Source organism: Rhododendron vialii, chromosome 2a (assembly GCF_030253575.1).
Source record: "Rhododendron vialii isolate Sample 1 chromosome 2a, ASM3025357v1".
NCBI classification, from domain to species: domain Eukaryota; kingdom Viridiplantae; phylum Streptophyta; class Magnoliopsida; order Ericales; family Ericaceae; genus Rhododendron; species Rhododendron vialii.
In genome coordinates this window covers 9,978,668-9,999,891 of record NC_080558.1, presented here as the reverse complement: position 1 = coordinate 9,999,891, position 21,224 = coordinate 9,978,668, and the positions used below count along the sequence as shown (strand labels likewise).

General features: G+C 38.7%; 1 protein-coding gene, 2 long non-coding RNA genes and 1 pseudogene across 4 annotated transcripts; 3 read left to right on the top strand and 1 right to left on the bottom strand.

The window, feature by feature from the left end:
- Positions 1–2,079: 2,079 nt before the first annotated feature.
- LOC131315729 (probable receptor-like protein kinase At5g18500) lies at positions 2,080–4,696 on the top strand. Of its 2 annotated transcripts, XM_058344927.1 has the most exons (2): positions 2,081–2,246; positions 2,400–4,696. In XM_058344927.1, exons 1-2 carry the CDS (start codon positions 2,178–2,180, stop codon positions 4,623–4,625), a joined length of 2,295 nt encoding a protein of 764 aa, XP_058200910.1. In that variant the 5' UTR covers positions 2,081–2,177; the 3' UTR covers positions 4,626–4,696. The 2 variants fall into 2 exon arrangements, with proteins under 2 accessions (XP_058200909.1, XP_058200910.1); XM_058344926.1 differs by having other exon boundaries at positions 2,080–4,696.
- A 907-nt stretch (positions 4,697–5,603) lies between these two features.
- LOC131315734 (uncharacterized) lies at positions 5,604–6,300 on the top strand. The gene is made up of 2 exons (XR_009196878.1): positions 5,604–5,817; positions 6,237–6,300. It is a non-coding gene; the product is annotated as an uncharacterized LOC131315734 (long non-coding RNA).
- Positions 6,301–6,409: 109 nt separating this feature from the next.
- LOC131317107 (uncharacterized) lies at positions 6,410–11,270 on the top strand (annotated as a pseudogene).
- A 408-nt stretch (positions 11,271–11,678) lies between these two features.
- Positions 11,679–20,636, bottom strand: LOC131315736 (uncharacterized). Its single transcript, XR_009196880.1, has 2 exons — positions 20,462–20,636; positions 11,679–11,943 (listed from the first exon to the last, which is right to left on the bottom strand). It is a non-coding gene; the product is annotated as an uncharacterized LOC131315736 (long non-coding RNA).
- Positions 20,637–21,224: the final 588 nt, after the last annotated feature.

The following is a 21,224-nucleotide window of genomic DNA, read 5'->3' as shown; positions in this document are numbered from 1 at the left end:
TTGTGAATGCATCAATTAGAATCAATGAAACATCGGAATATAGTCAAATTGAGACAAAGCCCAAACACCTATGAATCTACCATACCCAGAATATACAATGAAAGCTCAAGGACACCCGAGGGCCAAACAAAGCCCAAAACTACAGTGGGCCTAAAATATACCACGAGTTCTCTTATTCTCTTTCCCAAATTTCTTATCCATGTTATCCATCTCTACTTTGCTCAATCTTTCTCCATCTTTACTCCATCTTTACTTGGGCAATTAATAATCAGTTATCACTCTCTTTTCTCCCATCACACGGACACGGTGGATCCCATGGCCGGTGTGAGTGTGTGTGCCGCGTGCCCGTGCATTTGCGTGTCTGTAACTAGTATTTTTGGACGAACTATCATAGCTACAGTACTAGCCTGCGGTATCAAGCTTCTACGGTAGACGCCATGTTATTTGGCGTGATTATTTCTGAAATCCTTCTATCTCTTTGTCGTGTGAGCTAATGAAATTCAGCAACAATCACGTACATCAAAACATGTTCGTCCAGTCCAATGAAGGCCCCATTTGTGATTCGCTTTTTTGAGTTTTCTGAATGTTGATACTTATATAAGTCATTTGTGGGTTTTTTTTTTTTTTTGGTTTCTCTTTATGACCGGAGGAATTTTAAAAGTAAAAAGAAATATGAGCGAACAAAAGTTTGCTCAAAACCCACCCATGAGTTGTCAACATGGTAAGGTCAAACCTGCGCTTGCAACATAGCAGAGTTCGATTCCCTCTTTAGGCAAACCATGATTTAAGTGGGGGACCATGGCGGTGGGTTGCTGTGCTACTCTTCCCCGAGGTTTGGATTGCGCAGTCGGGTCCAATTGTGGCTCGGATGCAGGATTGTTCCTCGGTTAAAAAAATAAAATAAAATAGCTCAAAATGAACAGAGTTTCCGAGTCTCATTTGTTCTTTTTAGTTTCCATAGGAAATGCTGAAAAAGAATTCATTATCTTAAAATGCAAATGATGCAGTCTAAAAACTCCTCCTTAATTAAGTTACAACTAGGATGCAAAAAAATTAATAAACACATAGACACACACGTGAAAATGTATAGAGCATGAGACAATTTTATTTAATCAAGAGTTCGAGATTTGGGGACTTGATTACTCTTATATGTCAAGTTCAAAACGTCTTAGGATTGTATATTAATTCATGTGGGTCGTTGAGTCTATATACAGTAATCTCTCATTAGTTAGTTCACTGCTGATAAGTCAACTCCCCGAATTACAGTAAATAAACTGACTTGGACACACTCTAGTGGAAGTAGTTGAGAGTGGACCCTATCAAAAGCTTTAATTAACGGTGCAGACCACACCCCCATGCATGTCTCGTTCTGTTAAACCGCTAATAAGCCTTCTTTAAAAAAAAAAGTACGCACTCGTCTTTTTTTAAATATTTATTTCATAATTTTAACTTATTAAACAGACATCATCATTATATTTTTCACATTAGCTTTTACCTTCACTTTTCTTACTTTCCCTCTATGGGACATCATCATTACTTTTTTAATTACTAACTTTTCAAAATAGAATCTACTTTTATGGATAAAATGAAAAATATACAAACTTTTACCCACTAATTTTACAAAATTGACACTTATTAAGGGATATTCCAAAATAAAATAGTGGACTCTAAAAAAGAGAAGGATGAAGTCTTATTTTGCAACTTTGGAAAGAAAAATAATTCAGAGTTCTTGTTCCACTAAGTATTCTTAAGAAATAAATACTTATTTGGTGTACCATTTTTAATCGCTTAAATCTTTTAATATGGCTCTCAAAATATATGCAAAATGAATATTGTTTGATAGATTTCAATTAGTTTTAATATACAAAGTTCGTAAAATCATGAAATTCGTTATAAATTAAAAAATATAATCGATAAAAAAAGGGCACAAATTCTCGGGTTTTAGAGACGCAAACCGTGTGGAGTAGGGGGGCACTTTTTGACATTAGGAGTTAAACATTTTCCCAGTAATTTCCTAGAGGTTCAATTGGCTTCAACCATTACCATGTGTTTCTCCCTTATCCCGTTTCCCCCTGTCTCTCTCCCTCTCTCTCCCCCTCGTCACCAGTGAGATCAATATCTCCGAATTCCCCATTCTTAACAGTAGCTGCCATTGTTCCAAAAATATTCTCCGGAACATGTCATCTCTAAAGAGCCAGAATTTTGAAGAAGACCAAATTAGTCAGCCAGTTGGGCTTGCCGCCAATGTTACTGAGTTTTTTGACTTGTTACCCTCTCCAGAACATGCTCTGTCCGGAGCCTCGTCCAATCGGTTACCCATTTCAAAGGATCAGAACCAAAACACCGATTTCTTGACACAAATTAGTCAGCCAGTTAGGCTTGCCGCCAATGTTACTGAGTTTTTTGACTTGTTACACTCTCCAGAACATGCTCTGCCCGGAGCCTCGTCCAATCGGTTACCCATTTCAAAGAGTCAGAATCCAATCGACGGTGATGTGATTCAATCGGAGGGCACTTGTCGTTGCTTTTCACTGGACGAGGTACTAATAGCGACTAACAATTTTGATGATGCATTAGTTATCGGGATCGGGGGATTCGGTAAGGTATATAAGGGGTTCATCGACGATGGTGCTACGATGGTTGCCATAAAGAGGTTGAATGCCCAGTCCAACCAAGGTGCTGAAGAATTTTGGACAGAGGTAAAGTTGCTTTCAAAGTTCCATCATACTAATCTCGTTTCACTCATCGGCTATGGCAACGAGAATCAAGAGATGATTCTTGTTTACGAATACATAGCTCGTGGGACTCTTGCCAATCATCTTTACAAACCAAGTAGAGAAGTATATGGTAAAAGTATATCTCATCTAACGTGGGCTCAAAGGCTCAACATTTGCCTTGGTGCCGCACAAGCACTCGACTATCTTCATACTGGTACCAAACAACTTATTATACACCGAGATGTGAAGAGCACAAACATTTTGTTGGATGAGAATTGGGTAGCAAAGGTTTCTGATTTCGGGATATGTAAATGCATTACAAGCCAAACAACAACCCATGTTAGCACAAAAGTCATAGCAACGCGAGGATATTGGGATCCAGAATATTTAATCACTGGTCGAGTAACCAGGAAATCTGATGTGTATGCCTTTGGCGTGGTGTTGTTAGAAGTCTTGTGTGGTCGGCCACCGTTAGATGATAGACTCGGGGAGGAGCAAAACAGTCTAATTCTTTGGGCAAAAATGTACATCGAAAAGGGAATGCTTGACCGAATCATCGATCCCTCTCTTAGTGGAGAAACAACACCACATAGTCTTAAGTACTTCGCAAAACTTGCTACCAATTGTTTACATACTAAACCAGAGGAAAGGCCTACAATGTCTGAAGTAGTGGAGAGCCTTGAGATTGCATTGGTGTCGCATGAGCGTAAGGGAAGATCGCCTGGAACTACTGCAAAGCCGTTTCAGGCGGGCATAAAGCTTGTGCCTAAAGGTATGAATCGTTGGTTGAGAGCAGGGAAGGGCAACGATTTATATGATGGTGGAGGACCAATTTTAGGCGACCTTACCCAATCCGTATACCGTCGTTTCTCTCTTGCTGAGATTTGCGCTGCCACAAATGATTTCAATGAGGGTCTTTTGATTAGCCAATACGGTTTCTTTAGCTTGTACGAGGGATATATGGTGGGGGGAAATCTTGATGTTGCGATCAAAAAGTTCATATCGGCGTCGAGACAAAGCTTGAAGGAATATAGTGCCGAGATTAAGGTACAATCTCTTAGCTGTCACACTAACATAGTCTCTTTGATAGGATTTTGTAATGAAAAACAGGAGTTGATTCTCTTGTACAATTACATGCTAAATGGGACATTGAAAAGTCATCTCCACGATAGCGATTACGATCCACTTCTTTGGAAAAAGCGGCTTGAGATTTGCATCGACACCGCACGAGGTCTCGATTACCTCCATTCGAATGTACAACAACAATTCGTCCACTGTAACCTGAACCCGTCAAACGTACTTCTAGATGATAAATGTGTTGCGGCAGTTGCCAATTTTGAACATTCCGTGCCAATTCACCCTAGGATGGCAACCGGGGGCGTGGAAACAAATATTATTGACACGATGAGATATTTTGGTACGATGGGATATTTGGACCGTGAGTACGTGCACACCGGTAAAGTGACAAGGAAAACCGATGTGTATGCTTTCGGAGTTGTGTTGTTGGAAGTATTGTGTGCCAAGACCCCTTGTTTTCGAGACCAAAACACGGATGAGGTTTTGTTACTTGATTGGTTCCGATTTTGCATCGAAATAGGAACTATCGATGCCGTCATTGATCCATACCTAATCGGCAAAGTAGCTCCTGAATGCCTGAGGCATTATGTCAATATAGCACTGAGTTGCCTGGTTAGCCCGGGGATCCGACGCCCTTCTATGAACGATGTGTTGCACGGCCTTGAATCTTCATTGCAAATGCAAGAGGCTTGGGAGAATTCCGTCCAGATGGCCGATGTCCCCCAAACCTACAACGGCTTCATCTCTGTCGAAAGCGTGTTCACAATCGGCGGACAGAGCTATCTTATTTCAAATTTGGTTCGTCCACCAGTTCATTACTGGGAGTTGTAACACGTATGTGCCAAAGTACTGTATCTAGTTTAGTACATAAAGAGATCTGTAATCTGTTAGTTTTCTTGTTTTCTGTAATCTGGTAGCCAATTAGTCAAAGTGTCAAATCAACCACGAATTTTTTAAAATTGAAAAATTAAGTAGTCCTATGAGCAAACAAAAGTTCACTGAAACTGAATATAATCCACAACATACAGTTTTTAAATCTTATTTGTTGTTTTATTCCGTTGTTTTTCAATTCTAATCCATATTCTTAAAATTTCTTTAATTTCTCTCGTGAAGACAAATTTAAAAGGCAAAATGCTAAAAAGGTTCACTAACGGTTTAATCATTATCTTAAAAAATAATTCATTTAGTCAAAACAATCCCCCTTCAGTAACAACTGGCAAGCAAATTATAAACATAGAAATAAACAATATGAAAATGTCTGGAGCAAGAAACAATTGCAAGTTTATCTTGTCAAGTCTGACTTAAGAAGTTTGCTCTTTACAAGATCTCAGGTTCCGTTTAGCCTACAAATTGATATTTTAAAATTTAATCGAGATGTGCATAATTTATCATGACACACTGAAAGTTAATACTAAAAAGGAAAAAAAAAATTGAGATGGGGCATACTCCAACATGTGAACATTCTCTCTCTTCAATTGGTCAAGTGGCTTTTTCTCTTTTACTTTGAAAAAAATTTGTTTCCGGTTGTGTTGTAAACAAGTGCTCACAACACTAAATTTGTAAACAAGTGCTCACAACACTAAATTATGACCGTTCAAAAGAGTTTTGAACGATTCGGATTTTAATAAAACTTTTTCGGAAAAGAATTAATTGAGACTAGTTATAATTAAAAATGAATCTCAACCATTAATTGTGCGAATAAACGACTGAGATTGATTGGTGCGGTAAACAAATCTGTTTACCGCACAGCCCAAAAAAGACAATCTCTACTTTTTCATAGAGAGCTGCTGCAGACCACTTGGAGACGACCGAACCCATGTCCCGTTTTAAAAGTCTTCGGCAATATCATCAACGCGGTTACTTCAATCTCTCTATCCCCCATTGTACACTGTTTATGAAAAATTCTACAGACCATTTCAGCTTTAGAGATGGAGAATTTTGCACAAGTCCTGCTTGCCATTAACATTTCTGGTGTTGCAGGTTCGAGTCATGGAATAACCTTCTTTTGATCACGTTGCATCTGGTCCTCGGTCCTCCCATTTTCATTTCATCTCTCTCTCTCTCTCTACAATAGAGGTTGTCGAAGCATTGACGGAAAAAGAGTGAGGCAAGTTGACTTTTTAGCAGGGGAAACTCATCATCAACTTCCTGATTCTTACAAGGTAACTTCTATTTTTGTTCCGTTTCGTCGATTAATTGCACCCATATATATTATATGGTTCAGATTTAGTCATTTCGTCCTCCCCTTTTCATTTCCTCTCTCTCTCTCTCTCTCTCTCTCTCTCTCTCTAGAGGTTATCGAAGTATTGACAGAAAAAGAGTGAGACAAGTTGACTTTTTAGCAGGGGAACCTCATCAATCAACTTCTGGAATCTTACAAGGTAACTTCTATTTTTGTTTCTTTTCATTGATTAATTGCACCCATTTATGGTTCAGATTTAGTCATTTCGTCCTCCCCTTTTCATTTCATCTCTCTCTCTCTCTCTCTCTCTCTCTCTCTCTCTCTCTCTCTCTCTCTCTCTCTCTCTCTCTCTCTCTCTCTCCACTAGAGGTTATCGAAGCATTAACGAAAAAAGAGTGAGGCAACTTGACTTTTTAGCGGAGGAAACTCATCGATCAACTTCCGGAATCTTACAATGTAACTTCTATTTTTGTCTCTCTCTCTCTCTCGAGGTTAACGAAGCATTGACGGAAAAAGAGTGCGGCAAGTTGACTTTTTAGCGAGGGAAACTCATCGATCAACTTCCAGAATCTTACAAGGTAACTTCTATTTTTGCTTCTTTTCGTCGATTAATTGCACCCATATATGGTTCAGATTTAGTCATTTAAATTGTCGGGAAAATATATAGAAACAAGGAACATCTGCAGGTTTATCTTATTTAGCCGACTTCAAAATTATCTCTGGTCTATAAATTAAACTTCTAAACTTATTAATTGAGATGTGCATAACTTAACTGGTCACCCTAATTAGTTACTACTATTGCAGTTACAAACAAGGGTAAATTAAAATAAACTCATTTGATTTCTATATGCGTTTCACCGACATGTCCAGTCAACAACTATTGTCGAAACACGTTATGTAAAGATCAAAAAGTTACTTACATCCAAAAATTGATCCTCTTGAACAATAAAAAAGTAATAGAAACGATCAACTCTCTTTTTATTTTGAATCAAAATGACTTAATTTGTTTTACCCGTTGGAGAACCTATTTTGAAAAAACAAAACGTAAAATTCATTATCAACTACTGAATTTTTACTAATCAAAATAGAACCTTTTTTTTGTTGGTTATAAAAAAAAAACAGTACACTTTTTTTCAAATTGTGTCAAATGGGTTGCAATTCAATGTTGCACACTTTTTTTTTCTTACAAACCTAATACACTTAGAAATCCTATCGAACATTATCCGAGTGTTGTTTTCTCAAAACTCTGTCGATTTCGATTGAGGAACATTTTAGGTCAACACCAGTACAACTTATTATCAGATATTGGTATTTGTACAAATGGGATTGGTGAAAGCACGGGGCCATCCCTTAGTTTTCTAGGCTCAGTGAGCTTAAGGGACCCCGTGTTTACAGCAACTTGTAGAGATACAAGTTTTTTTCCTTTTTTGTCTCGACCAAAGTAAGCATTGTTAGTTGTAGTTAGTGGCGGAGCTACATAGAGACCAGTGGGGGCACGGGCCCCACTGTAATTTTTAATAATATCAAATTTACCTCTGAAATTATAAAGGCCATGATAATTTATATTGGAAAGTTACATTTTCCCTCTTGTAACACTTACATCTCCTAATATCTTTATCCAATTCCCCAAAATGCGTTTGTTTTTTATAAAGGCCCGTTATCCATCTGTATATTGTAGCAAAGTTTACGTTCTAAGTTTATTTCTTTTATATTATTGTTGTTTACCATGGAAAATAATAGAAAATTCTAAGACCATGTTAATTAATGGTGCACCACCCAGCTAAATTCCTGGCTAAGCCACTACTTGTAGTTAGTGATGTTAATTTGAACTCTATCATAAGCATAGGAGTACATGGTACCCCTACTTGGCAACATGATATATATGAATGTATCAATTAGAACCAGTGTACTGTATACAAAATGTGGTTATACTGAAATTCCACAAGTGGTTTATAGCTATCTGAGGTAGGTTTCTCCTAAATACAGTAAGAACGGATTAGGATACTAGAAGGGGAATTAAACTATCAGAATGTATAAATTTTTTGATATTATGAACACTTAACTTTAAAGTATTGTAATCTTTTTTTTTTCTTTTTTTTCTTTTTTATAGTTTTGGATGCCACCTCCGATGTTAAATCCTGGCTTTGCCAATGTATGCATGTATATGTGCTCTGTTTCTTCTCTGTCTAGGTAATAGAGGAGCTGACAGAGCTATGAGGAATGGCCCTGCCAATATAAATTTGTACATACACGTTTTTATGTATGTAACGGGAAGAGACAATTGGAAATGACCGATTTCTGGAAATGAAAACGTCGAGTTCCAACTTAATAGAGTGTTATTTTATTTGTTGTATGTTGATCGATGATTAGACTATGAAAATTTGTGATAATTAACTTTAGAACATGTACTCTTCAAAGTAAATTGATATTCTTACGATTTTAAATCTTGACACCGCCCCTGTGCTTGTTTTTGTATGTACGTACATATTTGTATGTATGTATTATGTGCTCTGTTTCTCTCTGTTTAGGTAATAGAAGAGCTAAAAGAGCTATGGAGCATGGCTCTGCCCATAACAGCTATGAACCTTTTGATTGTGTACTTCGTAGAATTAATTATCTTACGATTTCACATTGATTGGTTTGATTACAAATTTGATGCACGGAGCATAATTTCTTGGATCCCTAACTTCTTCCACTGAATTGTTTAGAATAGCGAGGCAAGGAAGAAAGATGTTGCCGCGTTAAGTCGTCCTTTAATATGGGCAACAAAACAAAATCGACAATGCGCTATAGGATTCCCCGATCCTGATTTGAGGGTAATATTTTGACCATTATCTCCGTCAATATCATCTATATCCCTCATCCTTCGTTGTCTTGTGCTTCTTAGAGATTCTCCGGACCATTTAAGATTTACAGATGGAGAATTTTGCACAAGACCGGCCTGCTTGCCATTAACGTTTCTAGTGGTCCGGATTCGAGTCGCTAAATTCACCTCCTGGAAAATATGGATGAGATTTCGCATGCCTTGCCGTCTCCAAATCACTTTGATAAAGCAGAAGCCTCGTCCAACACTCCGATCTCTTTTGAGAAGGAGAATCCAATCAATGGTGGCGTGATTCAAGTTAAGGGATCTTGTCATTGCTTTTCATTGCATGAAGTACTAATAGCGACATACGGTGGCGTGATTCAAGTTAAGGGATCTTGTCATTGCTTTTCATTGCATGAAGTACTAATAGCGACAAACGACTTTGATGATGAATTAGTTCTTGGAACTGGAGGATTCGGCAAGGTATATAAGAGGTTCATTAACGATGGTGCTACGAACACCGTTGTTGCCATAAAGAGGTTGAATGCCCAGTCCAACCAAGGTGCTGAAGAATTTTGGTCAGAGGTAAAATTGCTTTCAAAGTTCCATCATACTAATCTCATTTCGCTCATCAGCTTTTGCAATGAGAATCAGGAGATGATTAATTCTTGTTTACGAATATATAGCTCGTGGGACTCTTGCTAGTCATCTTTACAAATCAAGTAGAGAAGAAAGCGGTAGAAGTATATCACATCTACAGTGGGCTCAAAGGCTCAAAATTTGCCTTGGTGTTGCACGAGGACTCGACTATCTTCATACAGGTACCGAACAACGTATCATACACCGAGATGTGAAGAGCACAAACATTTTGTTGGATGAGAAATTGGCAGCAAAGGTTTCTGATTTCGGTTTATGTAAACTCATTACAAGCCAAGCAACAACCCATGTTAGCACAAAAGTCAAAGCAACATGAGGATATTGGGATCCAGAATATTTGATCACTGGTCAAGTAACTAGGAAATCTGATGTGTATGCCTTTGGCGTGGTGTTGTTGGAAGTCTTGTGTGGTCGGCCACCGTTAGATGATAGACTTGAGGACGAGCAAATTAGTCTAATTAATTGGGCAAAATTGTTCATCGAAAAGGGAATGCTTGACCGAATCATCGATCCCTCTCTTAATGGAGAAACTACACCACATAGTCTTAAGTACTTTGCCAAACTTGCGAACAATTGTTTACAACTTAAACCAAAGGAAAGGCCTACAATGTCTGAAGTAGTGAAGAGCCTTGAGATTGCATTGGTATCGCATGAGCGTAGGGGAAGATCACTGGGAACTATTGCAAAGGCGTTTCAGGGCCAAAAGTTTGTGCCTAAAGGTCCGAATCATTGGTGGAAAGCAGGGAATGGTTCAAATCCCCGTTTCTCGCTTGCTGAGATTCACGCTGCCACTAATGATTTCAATGACGATCTTTTGATCAGCCAAGGCATTTGGTTTAGTTTGTACAAGGGATGTATGGTGAGGGGAACTCATGCGGTTATGATCAAACGATACGTGTTGAGGGAGCCAAACTTGGTCGGACAAGTTATTGCCGAGATTGAGGTACAATCTCTGACTCATCACCCTAACATAGTCTCTTTGATAGGATATTGCGAAGAGAAGGATGAGTCGATCCTTGTGTACGACTACATGGGAAACGGGACACTGAAAAGTCTTCTCCACGGAAGTGATAACTATCCACTTCTTTGGAAAAAGTGGCTTGAGATTTGCATCGACACTGCACAAGCTCTCGAATACCTCCATTTGAATGAAGAGCAACAATTTGTCCTTTGTGACCTAAACCCATCAAACGTACTTTTTGATGATAAATATGTCGCAAAACTTGCCACTTTTGATTTTTTCGTACGTATACCCACTCGCATGGCAACCGAAGGTGTGGAAACAAATATTATTGGCATGATGGGATTTTTTGGCACAAAGGAATTTTTGGACCCTGAGTACCAGTACAATTTTAAAGTGACAGAAAAAACTGGCGTGTATGCTTTTGGTCTTGTGTTGTTGGAAGTATTGTGTGCTAGGACCCCTTCTTCCCGAGAATGGCCGTACAATGCTTCGTTACTTGATTGGTTCTACATGTGCATCAGAAGTGCAGAAATCGATGCAGTCATTGATCCATACCTTATCGGAGAAATCGCTCCTGAATGTTTTCGGCACTATGTCAATATAGCACTAAGCTGCCTGGCTTCCGAGGGGATCCGACGCCCTTCTATGGACGATGTGTTGCGTGGCCTTCTATCTTTAGTGGAAATGCAAGAGGCTTGGGAAAATTCCTTCCAGATGGGTGATCAGTTGCATACAGCCGACGTCCCCCAATCATACAACGACGTCATCTCTGTCGAAAGCGAGTTCACAATCGGTGGACAGAGCTATCTTATTTCAAATTTAACTACAAGACATTACCCTTTTAGTCGACAAAATGTAGAAATTTAGTCGGCAATAGTATTTCCCGAATAAAAACTTTGGTCGGCGATTTAGTTGGGTAATTAAGGTCAGCAAAAGTAATTACTGACTAAAAAAAATTTAGTCGGCATATGTTGGTTTTTCCCGACTAATTATTTAGTCAGCTAATTTGAATTATTGTCGACAAAGTATTCAGTCGGCAAAATTATTTAGTCGGCAAATGTTTAGTTAATTACCAACTAATTATTTAGTCAGAAAATGTTACATTTATTGTTGGCATATTACAGCTTTTACCAACTAAGTATTTAGTCGGCAAATATAATATTACAAATTTTAAAACTAATTCTAAAATCTACTTAGTTTTTTTTTTGTGGTGATTCACAGTAAATTGAATTGAGCAACATTTATTCACCAATCTACTGTAATCAAGTATTGAAATTCAAGAACAATTCATTCATAACTTCCATAAATAAAGAGTGTTCATCAAATACTTAGCAAACGGTATCCGAATTCATAGAGTACAAAATAACGAAAAATCGTACCACGAAAAGTGTACGTAACATCAAACATATCATATCCAAGCCCAAGAGCGCAAAATAATAGGAAAGTTCAATAGCGAGAAAACTAGATTACGGTAGAATTGACGGCAGAAATCCAACTTCTTCATATATAATACTTAACGAGATGCTAGATACTCCAATATCTGTGGAAAGAATAAAACACAATAATAAGACTCATGCTATTGATACAAACTTAATAATAAGACTCATGCTATCGATACAAACTTACATCAAGGGGAGAAAAGAAACCTAACACCATGATCATATTGATACATGAACATACAACATTTCTCGAGTATGGGTTAGGGATGGCATTGGGGCAAACGGGGCGGATATTGGGTATTCCGTACCCGATACCTGAAACCAAAGTACCACCCATATCCGCCCCGATAACCGAACGGGGAGGGAACTAGGTAACCATAACCGAACCAAACGGATATCGGGTAATAACCGAACCGAACGGATAACCGAAATGAAGCAAAAATACTGATCCTTTTAATCAAGCAAAAAAATTGATCCTGCCAAGTTTAAGTTAAAGAAAGAAACTGATCAAGCAGAAAAACTGATCCTGGATCAGATTTCATTCCCACCCCTATGAGGAATTAGTATCCAAATTTTTATGATACTAAAGCTAAAATGTAATGCTAACAAATACCACAAATAGAATAAGTTCTGCTAGCTGGACTGGATTTGTACAAGGAATGAAAAAGCTGAAGCATGCATGCTAAGCATCAGAAAATCTCTGGCTCTCTCACATGATCATATTCATCGGTAGCAGGCTCCACGCAACCATTTTATACCCCATGGAAATAGATAGAGTTCCAGTGGCTCCAGTCATCAGTGGACAATTTTATACCCCAACATTCTCAATACACAATAGCTACCAACATTCACAACAAAACACTTACCACATGCTGCCAATCAATCCACAAAACAACTACAAAGCAAAGTAAAAATAATACAAAGTTCAGTCAGTCCAGTGACTCCAGTCACCACATGCACACCAATCAGTCCAGCCAACCAAATCTCACTACATCACAAATCTTGAAATAATACAAAGTTCCATTTGTAGAATTAAGAGATGGAAAAACAAAACAATAGGATCAATTCTGATTTCCATCTTGAAATGCCAACTTCCATTTGCTGAGTTCATATCTGTTAAATTGAAGGGCAGAAAAAGTGAATTAATATCAATTACCTCACGAGTCACGCACGAGAGACGTAAGACAAATGCCAATTACCTCACGAGTCATGCACGAATCCCTCGTTTCAGCATCATCTAATATAGTGGCGTACCCTGATGTTGATTCACCTAACAAATATAAAGTAAAAAATTCATAAGTACTAGTTTGAGTTTACTAAAGTAGAAAAATGCAAGATATTAAGTTCATTACCTTTAATTTCGGCAGCCCACAACCAACTTTGAGCACACATCAAGGCTTCCATCGTATCGGGATGAAGTCTACTGCGACGTGGACTCACCAACCTACCACTCGTGCTAAATGCTGACTCAGAAGTAACCGTCGATACCGGAATAGCTAACAGATACCTAGCCATGGCTTGCAAAATTGGATACTTGGGTTGATGTGATTTCCACTAATTCAAGACATCAAATCCTGCTGATTTTGGCAAGACAACTTTCGACAAATGATGATCCAACTCCAATTTTGCAGTATCGATTGTCCTACTTCTCTTCGACTCCCGAAGCATGTAGACATCATACTTCGATAGTGAATCTTCATCAATGGAACTTGATTGGAAAGAAGAGTCACGAATACTCTCCATCATTGAACTAGGACATTGATACTCCTTAAGCAATTTATAACAAAGTGCATGAACTTTCTCAACTTCTTCCTTGTAAGTTGTTGGAAACAATAATTTAAAGTAGAACTCCAACACGTTTATCTTATACCTAGGATCCAACACAATAGAAACCCCCACAACACCATGTACCATAGACCAATACTTATCAAATTTTTCCACCATTCTTTTGGTCATTTCCCTAATCATCTAATTCTCAGAACGGAGCCAATCTCTCAATTCAAGTCTAATCTCAAGTATATTTGGAAAGCATTGATTAGTAGTAGAGTATTTAGTTCCAGAAAACAACTCTGTCACCTTAAAAAAAAATTTCAACTTTTGACAAACATCTCTAGCAAACCCCCATTCACGTTCACTCAATAAGGAATTATATTGAGCATCCCGTTTGCTTAAGCGAATGAACACATCCTTATAAAGTAGGGCTGTTTGAAGCATCAAGAATGTTGAATTCCACCTAGTCGCACAATCAAGTCCTAATTTCTTAGTACTAGTCACATTCAATTGGCGGACTGTTTCTTCAAATTTTTCCTCTCTTTTTTGTGATGCTGTCCAATAAGCTACGTCATCCCGAATTTTCTTAGTACCCACCTTGATAACATCCAACCCATCTTTAACAATAAGATTAAGAATGTGCGCACAACAACGCATATGAAACAAATTCCCACCTAACATGAGTGACGTACTATAAAGTTTGTCCCACAAAAGATCAATCATGGCATCATTGGTAGAGCAATTATCAACCGTTATACTTGAAATCTTTCTATCAATGTTCCAATCTATCAAACAATTCAACAATTGGTCACATAGAACTTCTTTTGTATGTGGATATGGCACATATATGAACCTAATATGCAACGTTGATATTTAGTTAAAAATGGAAAAATGAAGATTTACATAGCATAAAGGAATAAATATAGCGATATAAGTTAGAAATACCTCAAAATGCGACTTTGCAAAGTCCAAGAATCATCAATAAAGTGTGCTGTGACAGTCATGAAGCCTTTCTTTTGATTACTCGAAGTCCACATGTTTGTTGTGATCGCTAATCTACTTGCATTACTCACCACCAAACTCATTGTCTTCCCCTTCCGGTACTCATAAATCTTAAATATTTCAGCTTTCATTGTGTTCCTACACGGCACCTTAAATAAAGGTTGAAGAGCATTTGAATACCTCCTAAATCCAACATGGTCCACAATTGAAAGGGGATACTCATGCATGATTATGGCACTTGCAAGTTCTTTCCGTGCCGTCTCATGATCAAAACTATATGAAGTTAGTAGCGGAGGACGGTCTTTGTTCATGAAATTGTTTGTTAGAACTTGTTGTCTCATGTTATCCTTCTTTTGGTGTTTCCTTAAATAGTATTCGTTCAAATGCGAAGTTCCATTCCTTGTTTCTCCAGAAATTTTGTTCCGCAATACTTGCAAATGGCCTTGTAAACCCCGCTAATTTTCACCTTAGTTACACGAAGCAGGAGCGGGAGCGGGAGCGGGAGCGGGAGCGGGAGCGGGAGCGGGGGTGTGGATGATCATAGAAGTGTGGGAGCGCCATTGGAAGTGGTTAGGAAAAATTATTAAAATTATAATTATATTTTGAAATTTTATATTGTTAAATGTCAATATAAAAATATTATTCTAAAGCATAAAATATTGTTATTAAAATTATAAGTTTCTAGTTATATTTCAACATTTTTATTGTAGCACATGATTATACAATAGAGCTCTTGTGCATATTAAGTAGGTTTAAAAGTTAAAGGCATTAGTATGACTCTAGAAGGTTAATATCAGATGTGCACACCAACAAGAACAAAACAACTTTAAATGTACCAATTGGAGCTTGAATCGTAAGTCTCAACCGTTTTTTGGGTGTAAGTTCCCGTATAGGTAAGGAACGAGTTTCCGTTATCATTGGGACGAGTTTCTTGGAGTTTCCTTCGACGGGAACGCGGAAACGCATTTCCGTCGAAGAAACATGGGCATAGTTGAAGGTTTCTGCAACTAAGATTTTCACCCTATTATAGTGAGCCCAATAAGGACTCCTTAACCTTTTTCCACCATCATCATCATCAGATTTTTCTGATACAACTTCAACTTCATCAGTAGGATTGTCACTTGGATGAGTAGGATTGTCACTTGCATGGTTATCAAGAAGGGATGATGATGGTACGGGGCTACCACTTGGTTGTGATGGTCCAGAACCATCAACCGGATTTGTTGACTGAGCACTCGAACCGTCAGGTGATTCAGACATAATTAATCTAGTTCTAAAAAAACACCAGCAGATTCAGACATGATTCAAACTACAATTATAGTTCAAGCTACAATCAGATCACAAGCTAGTTACGCAGACTGGAGGTATCCATTTGTGTACATTGATCTCAATCTAGCTTCGTTACACCTCAAGTCGAATTGGTGGCTCAGTCAGAGGTATCCGCTAAATTGAGCTCAATATACGCAAACAAAGGGAGCACAAACAATAACTATTCATTCTTTTATAAAAGCTTCCTAAATGGAGTAGCAATAAGAAATATCCTTACCCTCCTTTGTGACTGTGAGTGGAAATAAACTGAAGAAATCCAACTCCTACTACTATAGAAGCACAAACAATGACTATTGGCAAGAGAAAAAAAATTATCTTGATTCATCAGAAGTTGAACAGCTAAGCAAATTTATGAACACATCCACTGGTACAAATTTATGAACACATCCACATGCAACAAATTTTAGTCCAGTCAACTCATCCACTGGTACACTAGTCTATGAACAAAATCAAACACTTGGCCCACATGTAACAAATTCAAGCACATAGATCTGAAGTAGATTATATTTTTGAGCACATAAGAGAGAGAGGGAGAGAGAGAGAGAGAGATAAACCGAGAGATGAGAGACAACTGGGCTTCAAAGAGTGGCGACTGCAGAGTGTGGACTGCTAGGGCTACTGCAATCGATTTCCTGAACAAACCGAAAGATGAGAGACAAGATCGAGAGAGAGAGAGAGAGAGAGAGAGAGAGAGAGATCTCACAGATGCTCAGTGGCTCAATTGATCAATGTAGCTGTAGACACCCCAATCTGGTTTCCCAATTGATTTACTTTCTTTTTCGGTTTCTTGTTTCCCGGATGATGAATCAGGTCAAAACAGTATTGAGTGTAAAAGTGGCTTGAGCTTGGAGTAGGCAAAATCCATCTTGAGCCCAAAAAAAAAAACCTAAGTCAAAACCCTAACCTCAAGGGTTGACCATCGGGCGTCCCATTGAGTATATCGCGTGATGCTCTACTTGCCAGGTGTTGGTCAAAGTCAAACCTTGACTGTTGACCGTCGCGTGGGTGGGTAAAACCATCGCGTGATGAACCTAGTCCCTCGCGCGATGGTCAACTCCTGTCGTTTTCACCTTTTTCCAGCTGGATTTTGTGATGATCAGGGGGCTACTGACTTGGGAACCCCATTTTCGTGGGCTGAACAGCGTTAGCGGGTGCATGGGTTGCACCACCCTCATAACCACTCCCCTCACCTTGTTGGCCACTTCCTCCACCAAGGGGGGGTTGGCCAGCCTTGTTGGCTAGTCACTAGGCCAAGTCCTTCACCCACCTCACACATTTTCTTGTCCTATAAATACCCCCCATTGTTCATCTTGCAAAGGGTTACAAAAAAAATCAAGAAAGAAAAACAATCACTCCGTTTGGTTCCCAACTTTGGGAGTAGCTTTTAACTCTCGGCACAATTTTCAATAAATCTCTCTTTCTATCTCTTTCCACTTATTACCACTCAACTCTCAAAAATAACTTTCTAAGACTTAAACCAAACAAAGAATACTACTTTCAAACACTCCTCCTACTTCCTTACTCAAGTCATTCCCCTACATTCATCTCTCAAGCCACTCCACCTAGTTTGATCCATTACCGTAACACACAAGCAAAGGTATAACTCCTTTACTGTTTACTGTTTTGATCCCTGAGGGGGGCTGGCAGAGCCAAGGCTGATAATCAATATCAGTCCTGGTTCTAAAGTCAGCAGGGTTACAAGAGCCGTGTAACAAGCAAACCCACGCGCGATGGACTCACTGCATCACGCAACGCTTTGAGTCTGCACGTGACAGTCCTCGTGGGGATGGGATGCTAGTTATTTTCTGTTTTATAGTGCTTTGGATAATTGTGAAGCATGTTTAAAACCAGACCCACTAGTCTTGCATGCTAAGATTTGTAGTTTAACTCCTAGCTCTTAGTAATTTAACTTTGGAATGCCCCTGGGTCACTCTTGAACATGTCTCAGAGTTCAGGCATGCAAAGCAATTCCTGGAAGTCCAGTTGTGATGCTCGCGCGATGAAGTGACTCCATCGCACGATGGTCGGTCTGTTTCCAGAAGTTGCCCTTGCATGGGCAGCTTGGTCCATGATCATTGTTTAATGCCCCCACTGTTTAGGGGTTTGTTCTTATCTCTTATCCATTCTATTTGTAATAATTATTGACTTTCAGTATATATAATCTGCTTGGTTTGAATCCTAGGTGTGCACTGGTCCTTCCAGAGCCCAGAAGGGGATGAAACTCAACCTGTTTGGAGGGATACAACCATCACGCGATGGTGTGAGTTAGTCATGCGACAGTTTACTTGCATGCTGGTAGAGCCATGCATGCAAGGTGGCTGCAGCTTGTGCCTAATTTATGCCAACGAGCTGTTTTGATGCCCGATAATGGTGTTGGATTTTATCTCGTTTATCTTTCAAGCATGCCATCCATTTATTTTGTCTTTAATCACATCCTGCAAATATGTTACAGCTTTAATCCCCATTAAACTGTTCCCCCGCCCTAATTGGCTAAAAATTGATTAATAAAAGAAGAATCGCAAACTTTTTCCACAAAATGCTTGAGTAGAGACCAATCTCTGGATTGGGCGAGAGAGGTGCCTTAAAACCCTTCCCCTCTCGTAACCTGGCTCTCGAACCCAGATATGGTTATGACGGATTGGTTCCTTAATTCTTTTTTTCAAATTAGCGCAGCAAGTGCTTCGAAATACGGTTCCTTAGGTGTCGGAGCTTCAAAACCCAGGTGGCGACTCTGTATTTTGCGAGCACTTGTTGTCTAGCTAAAAGCGTTCCCTTGATTTCGGGCCCTTGCATTTTTGGAAAAACCAGAAATTTCCAAAGGGCATGCTACCCACAGTAGCTTGCAAAAATAGAGTTATAGAGACATGAGAGTGTGCAATAGAGATTAGAGAGTCCAAATTGAGAGAGAGACTAAGAGAGATCGAGATTGAGAGAGAGAGAGATCTCACGGAGTAGTTGCTGCTCTCGAGTTGTGGAGTCTGGTCTGGAGACCGGAGAGAACTGAGGAGTGGCCGAATGAAAGGAAAAGTTGAAAACCTTAGGTGCTGTGGAGTCTGGTCTGGAGTTCTCACGAAGACATCGGAGAGGAGTGAGTCCAGATCGAGTCGCATGTCGCCGCTATAGACTGGAGCTGTGGAGTTTGCTCTGGAGATGAGTGGCCGAGACATGTGGAAAATGGAAATGAAACCCTAAGTGCCATAAGTGTGTGTATATATATACAAGGGTATTTTTCTAATTAACCTATTTCGGTTTAGTTCGGGGAACGGTTCGGTTATCTTCCAACCTCCACCATATCCGCACCAACGGGGATTTTTTCGGTTATGGTTCAGGGAAAAAAATTGGTTACGGTTCGGGTACCCATTGGTTCGGTCGAGATTGCCATCCCTAGTATGGGTATAAGAATGAAGAGAGCCATCTAAGCAAATCTAAGCATTTAGAGTATTGAGTATAGAATTTGGATATCACTCTCTATCAATGCCTTTTAATTGGTACCACCATTAAACTACTTGGGCTTCCACATAAACAACTTAATCCTACACTTGTTTGGTAGTAAAACATATTCACACACCACGTCTTTGATACCACGAAACCTAAAAACTAAAACCATTCAACATGAATTTTCTATGTGGGATTTCTAGAAAGATAAATACATGTCAAAATAGCCTTTGATTTGATTTTTGCCAGGCTTTCCTCTACAATCAATAGTACGAACAGTTTGAGGATTTTCTCCATTATAACTCTATGGTACCAACAGTTTGAGGATTTTCCACTCTTACGTAGATACTAACGAATTATGGTACCAACAGTTTGAGGATTTTCCACTCTTACGTAGATACTAACGAATTACAAGCTATAACTCTATGGTACCAACAGTTTGAGGATATTTCACTCTTAAGTAGATACTAACTAATTACAAGCCAAAACAAAAAATTATCTTAACATTTTGTGCCTCTTAATGCATAAAAAGCTAATTGAGTCCATCTTATGGGTATGGACTCAATTAAGAAAGAAATAACCCTAACGTTAGAGCCACGCAATCTACAACATGGTTTTAGCTTATAACACGGATAATGCAGCTAGAAAACAGCTCTGCTAGAATTTCCTTAACTGGATCACACATGAATGGCACTTCTCAGAAAGAACTAAATTTATGGGCAAAAAAGAAAGTTGAACTTCTAATTTCCAACCTATGAGCACTGAGCAATAGGGGCTGAGAATATATATGGGACATGGACAAACACATATCAGGTAAGAAAAAAATGAAACTCTCGGGAGACCAACTGGGGTATTGGTCATTGCCTAAGGTTAAGAAACAAACACAAAAAAAGCATTTTTTTTCGATGGACTCAATTAAGAAAGAAATAACTCTGAAGGTTTTGTTGTTTTCGATGAGTACTGCATGCACTTCTTTATAGCTCAAAAAAAGAACAAGCAAACGAAGGAGATGGCCTTGGCATATACAACCGAAAGTAAAACAAAATCAGTGACACTACACTTCATAAGCAAAAACTATCATACCCTATATAGGAGCCACCAAATCTACCAAGCTACTTAGCAAGTTAATTGAATCATCCAATCTTCCTCCGGGTCAGTAAGTCTTTTAGCCATTTTTTGCTGGATTGTGCATGTATATTTTCCTTGTCATGGTGCAGCTATAAACTTTTTCCGAATTGAACACATGGACACTCAAAACTCAAACACCTAAGGCATCAACGGGGCATCTTATCACACTAGAAATTAACATACTGAAAAAGTAAACCAAAAATTCTCTGTTGACCATCACATTATTGTGACCCAATCTAATTAATTAACACCCACTAGTATGAGACAAGGGAGCAAGTTATTGAAAGAGACAAAGTTTGAAATACAAATTGTTGGTGACTAATTCCACGAGAAGGTTTAAAGTTTCCGGTGTTTTATGCAAAGAAAAAAAAATCCAGATGCATAAGTTGTACAGGAAAGTTTAGTTTCTTGCACTCTCTCTCATTCTCTTCCTAATTCAAACACATCAGAAGTAGATATATTTGTCTCTTTCCATCCCATTCTCTCATTTTCTTGCTAATCAAATGGACCATAAGGCATCAAGAAATAAGTTGAAGAAGAAAAACAACAGAGTAGGAAATAACAAAAGGGCGATGGACATACAGAAAAGTCTGATATATCAATCACACCATCCCCATCTGTATCTATCTGTTCCCATAATTCTTTCATGTCTTTGGTACCTATACAACTTCAAATAACTAAACGGGCGAGCTATATCAGAGTAATTATCTTAGAATTG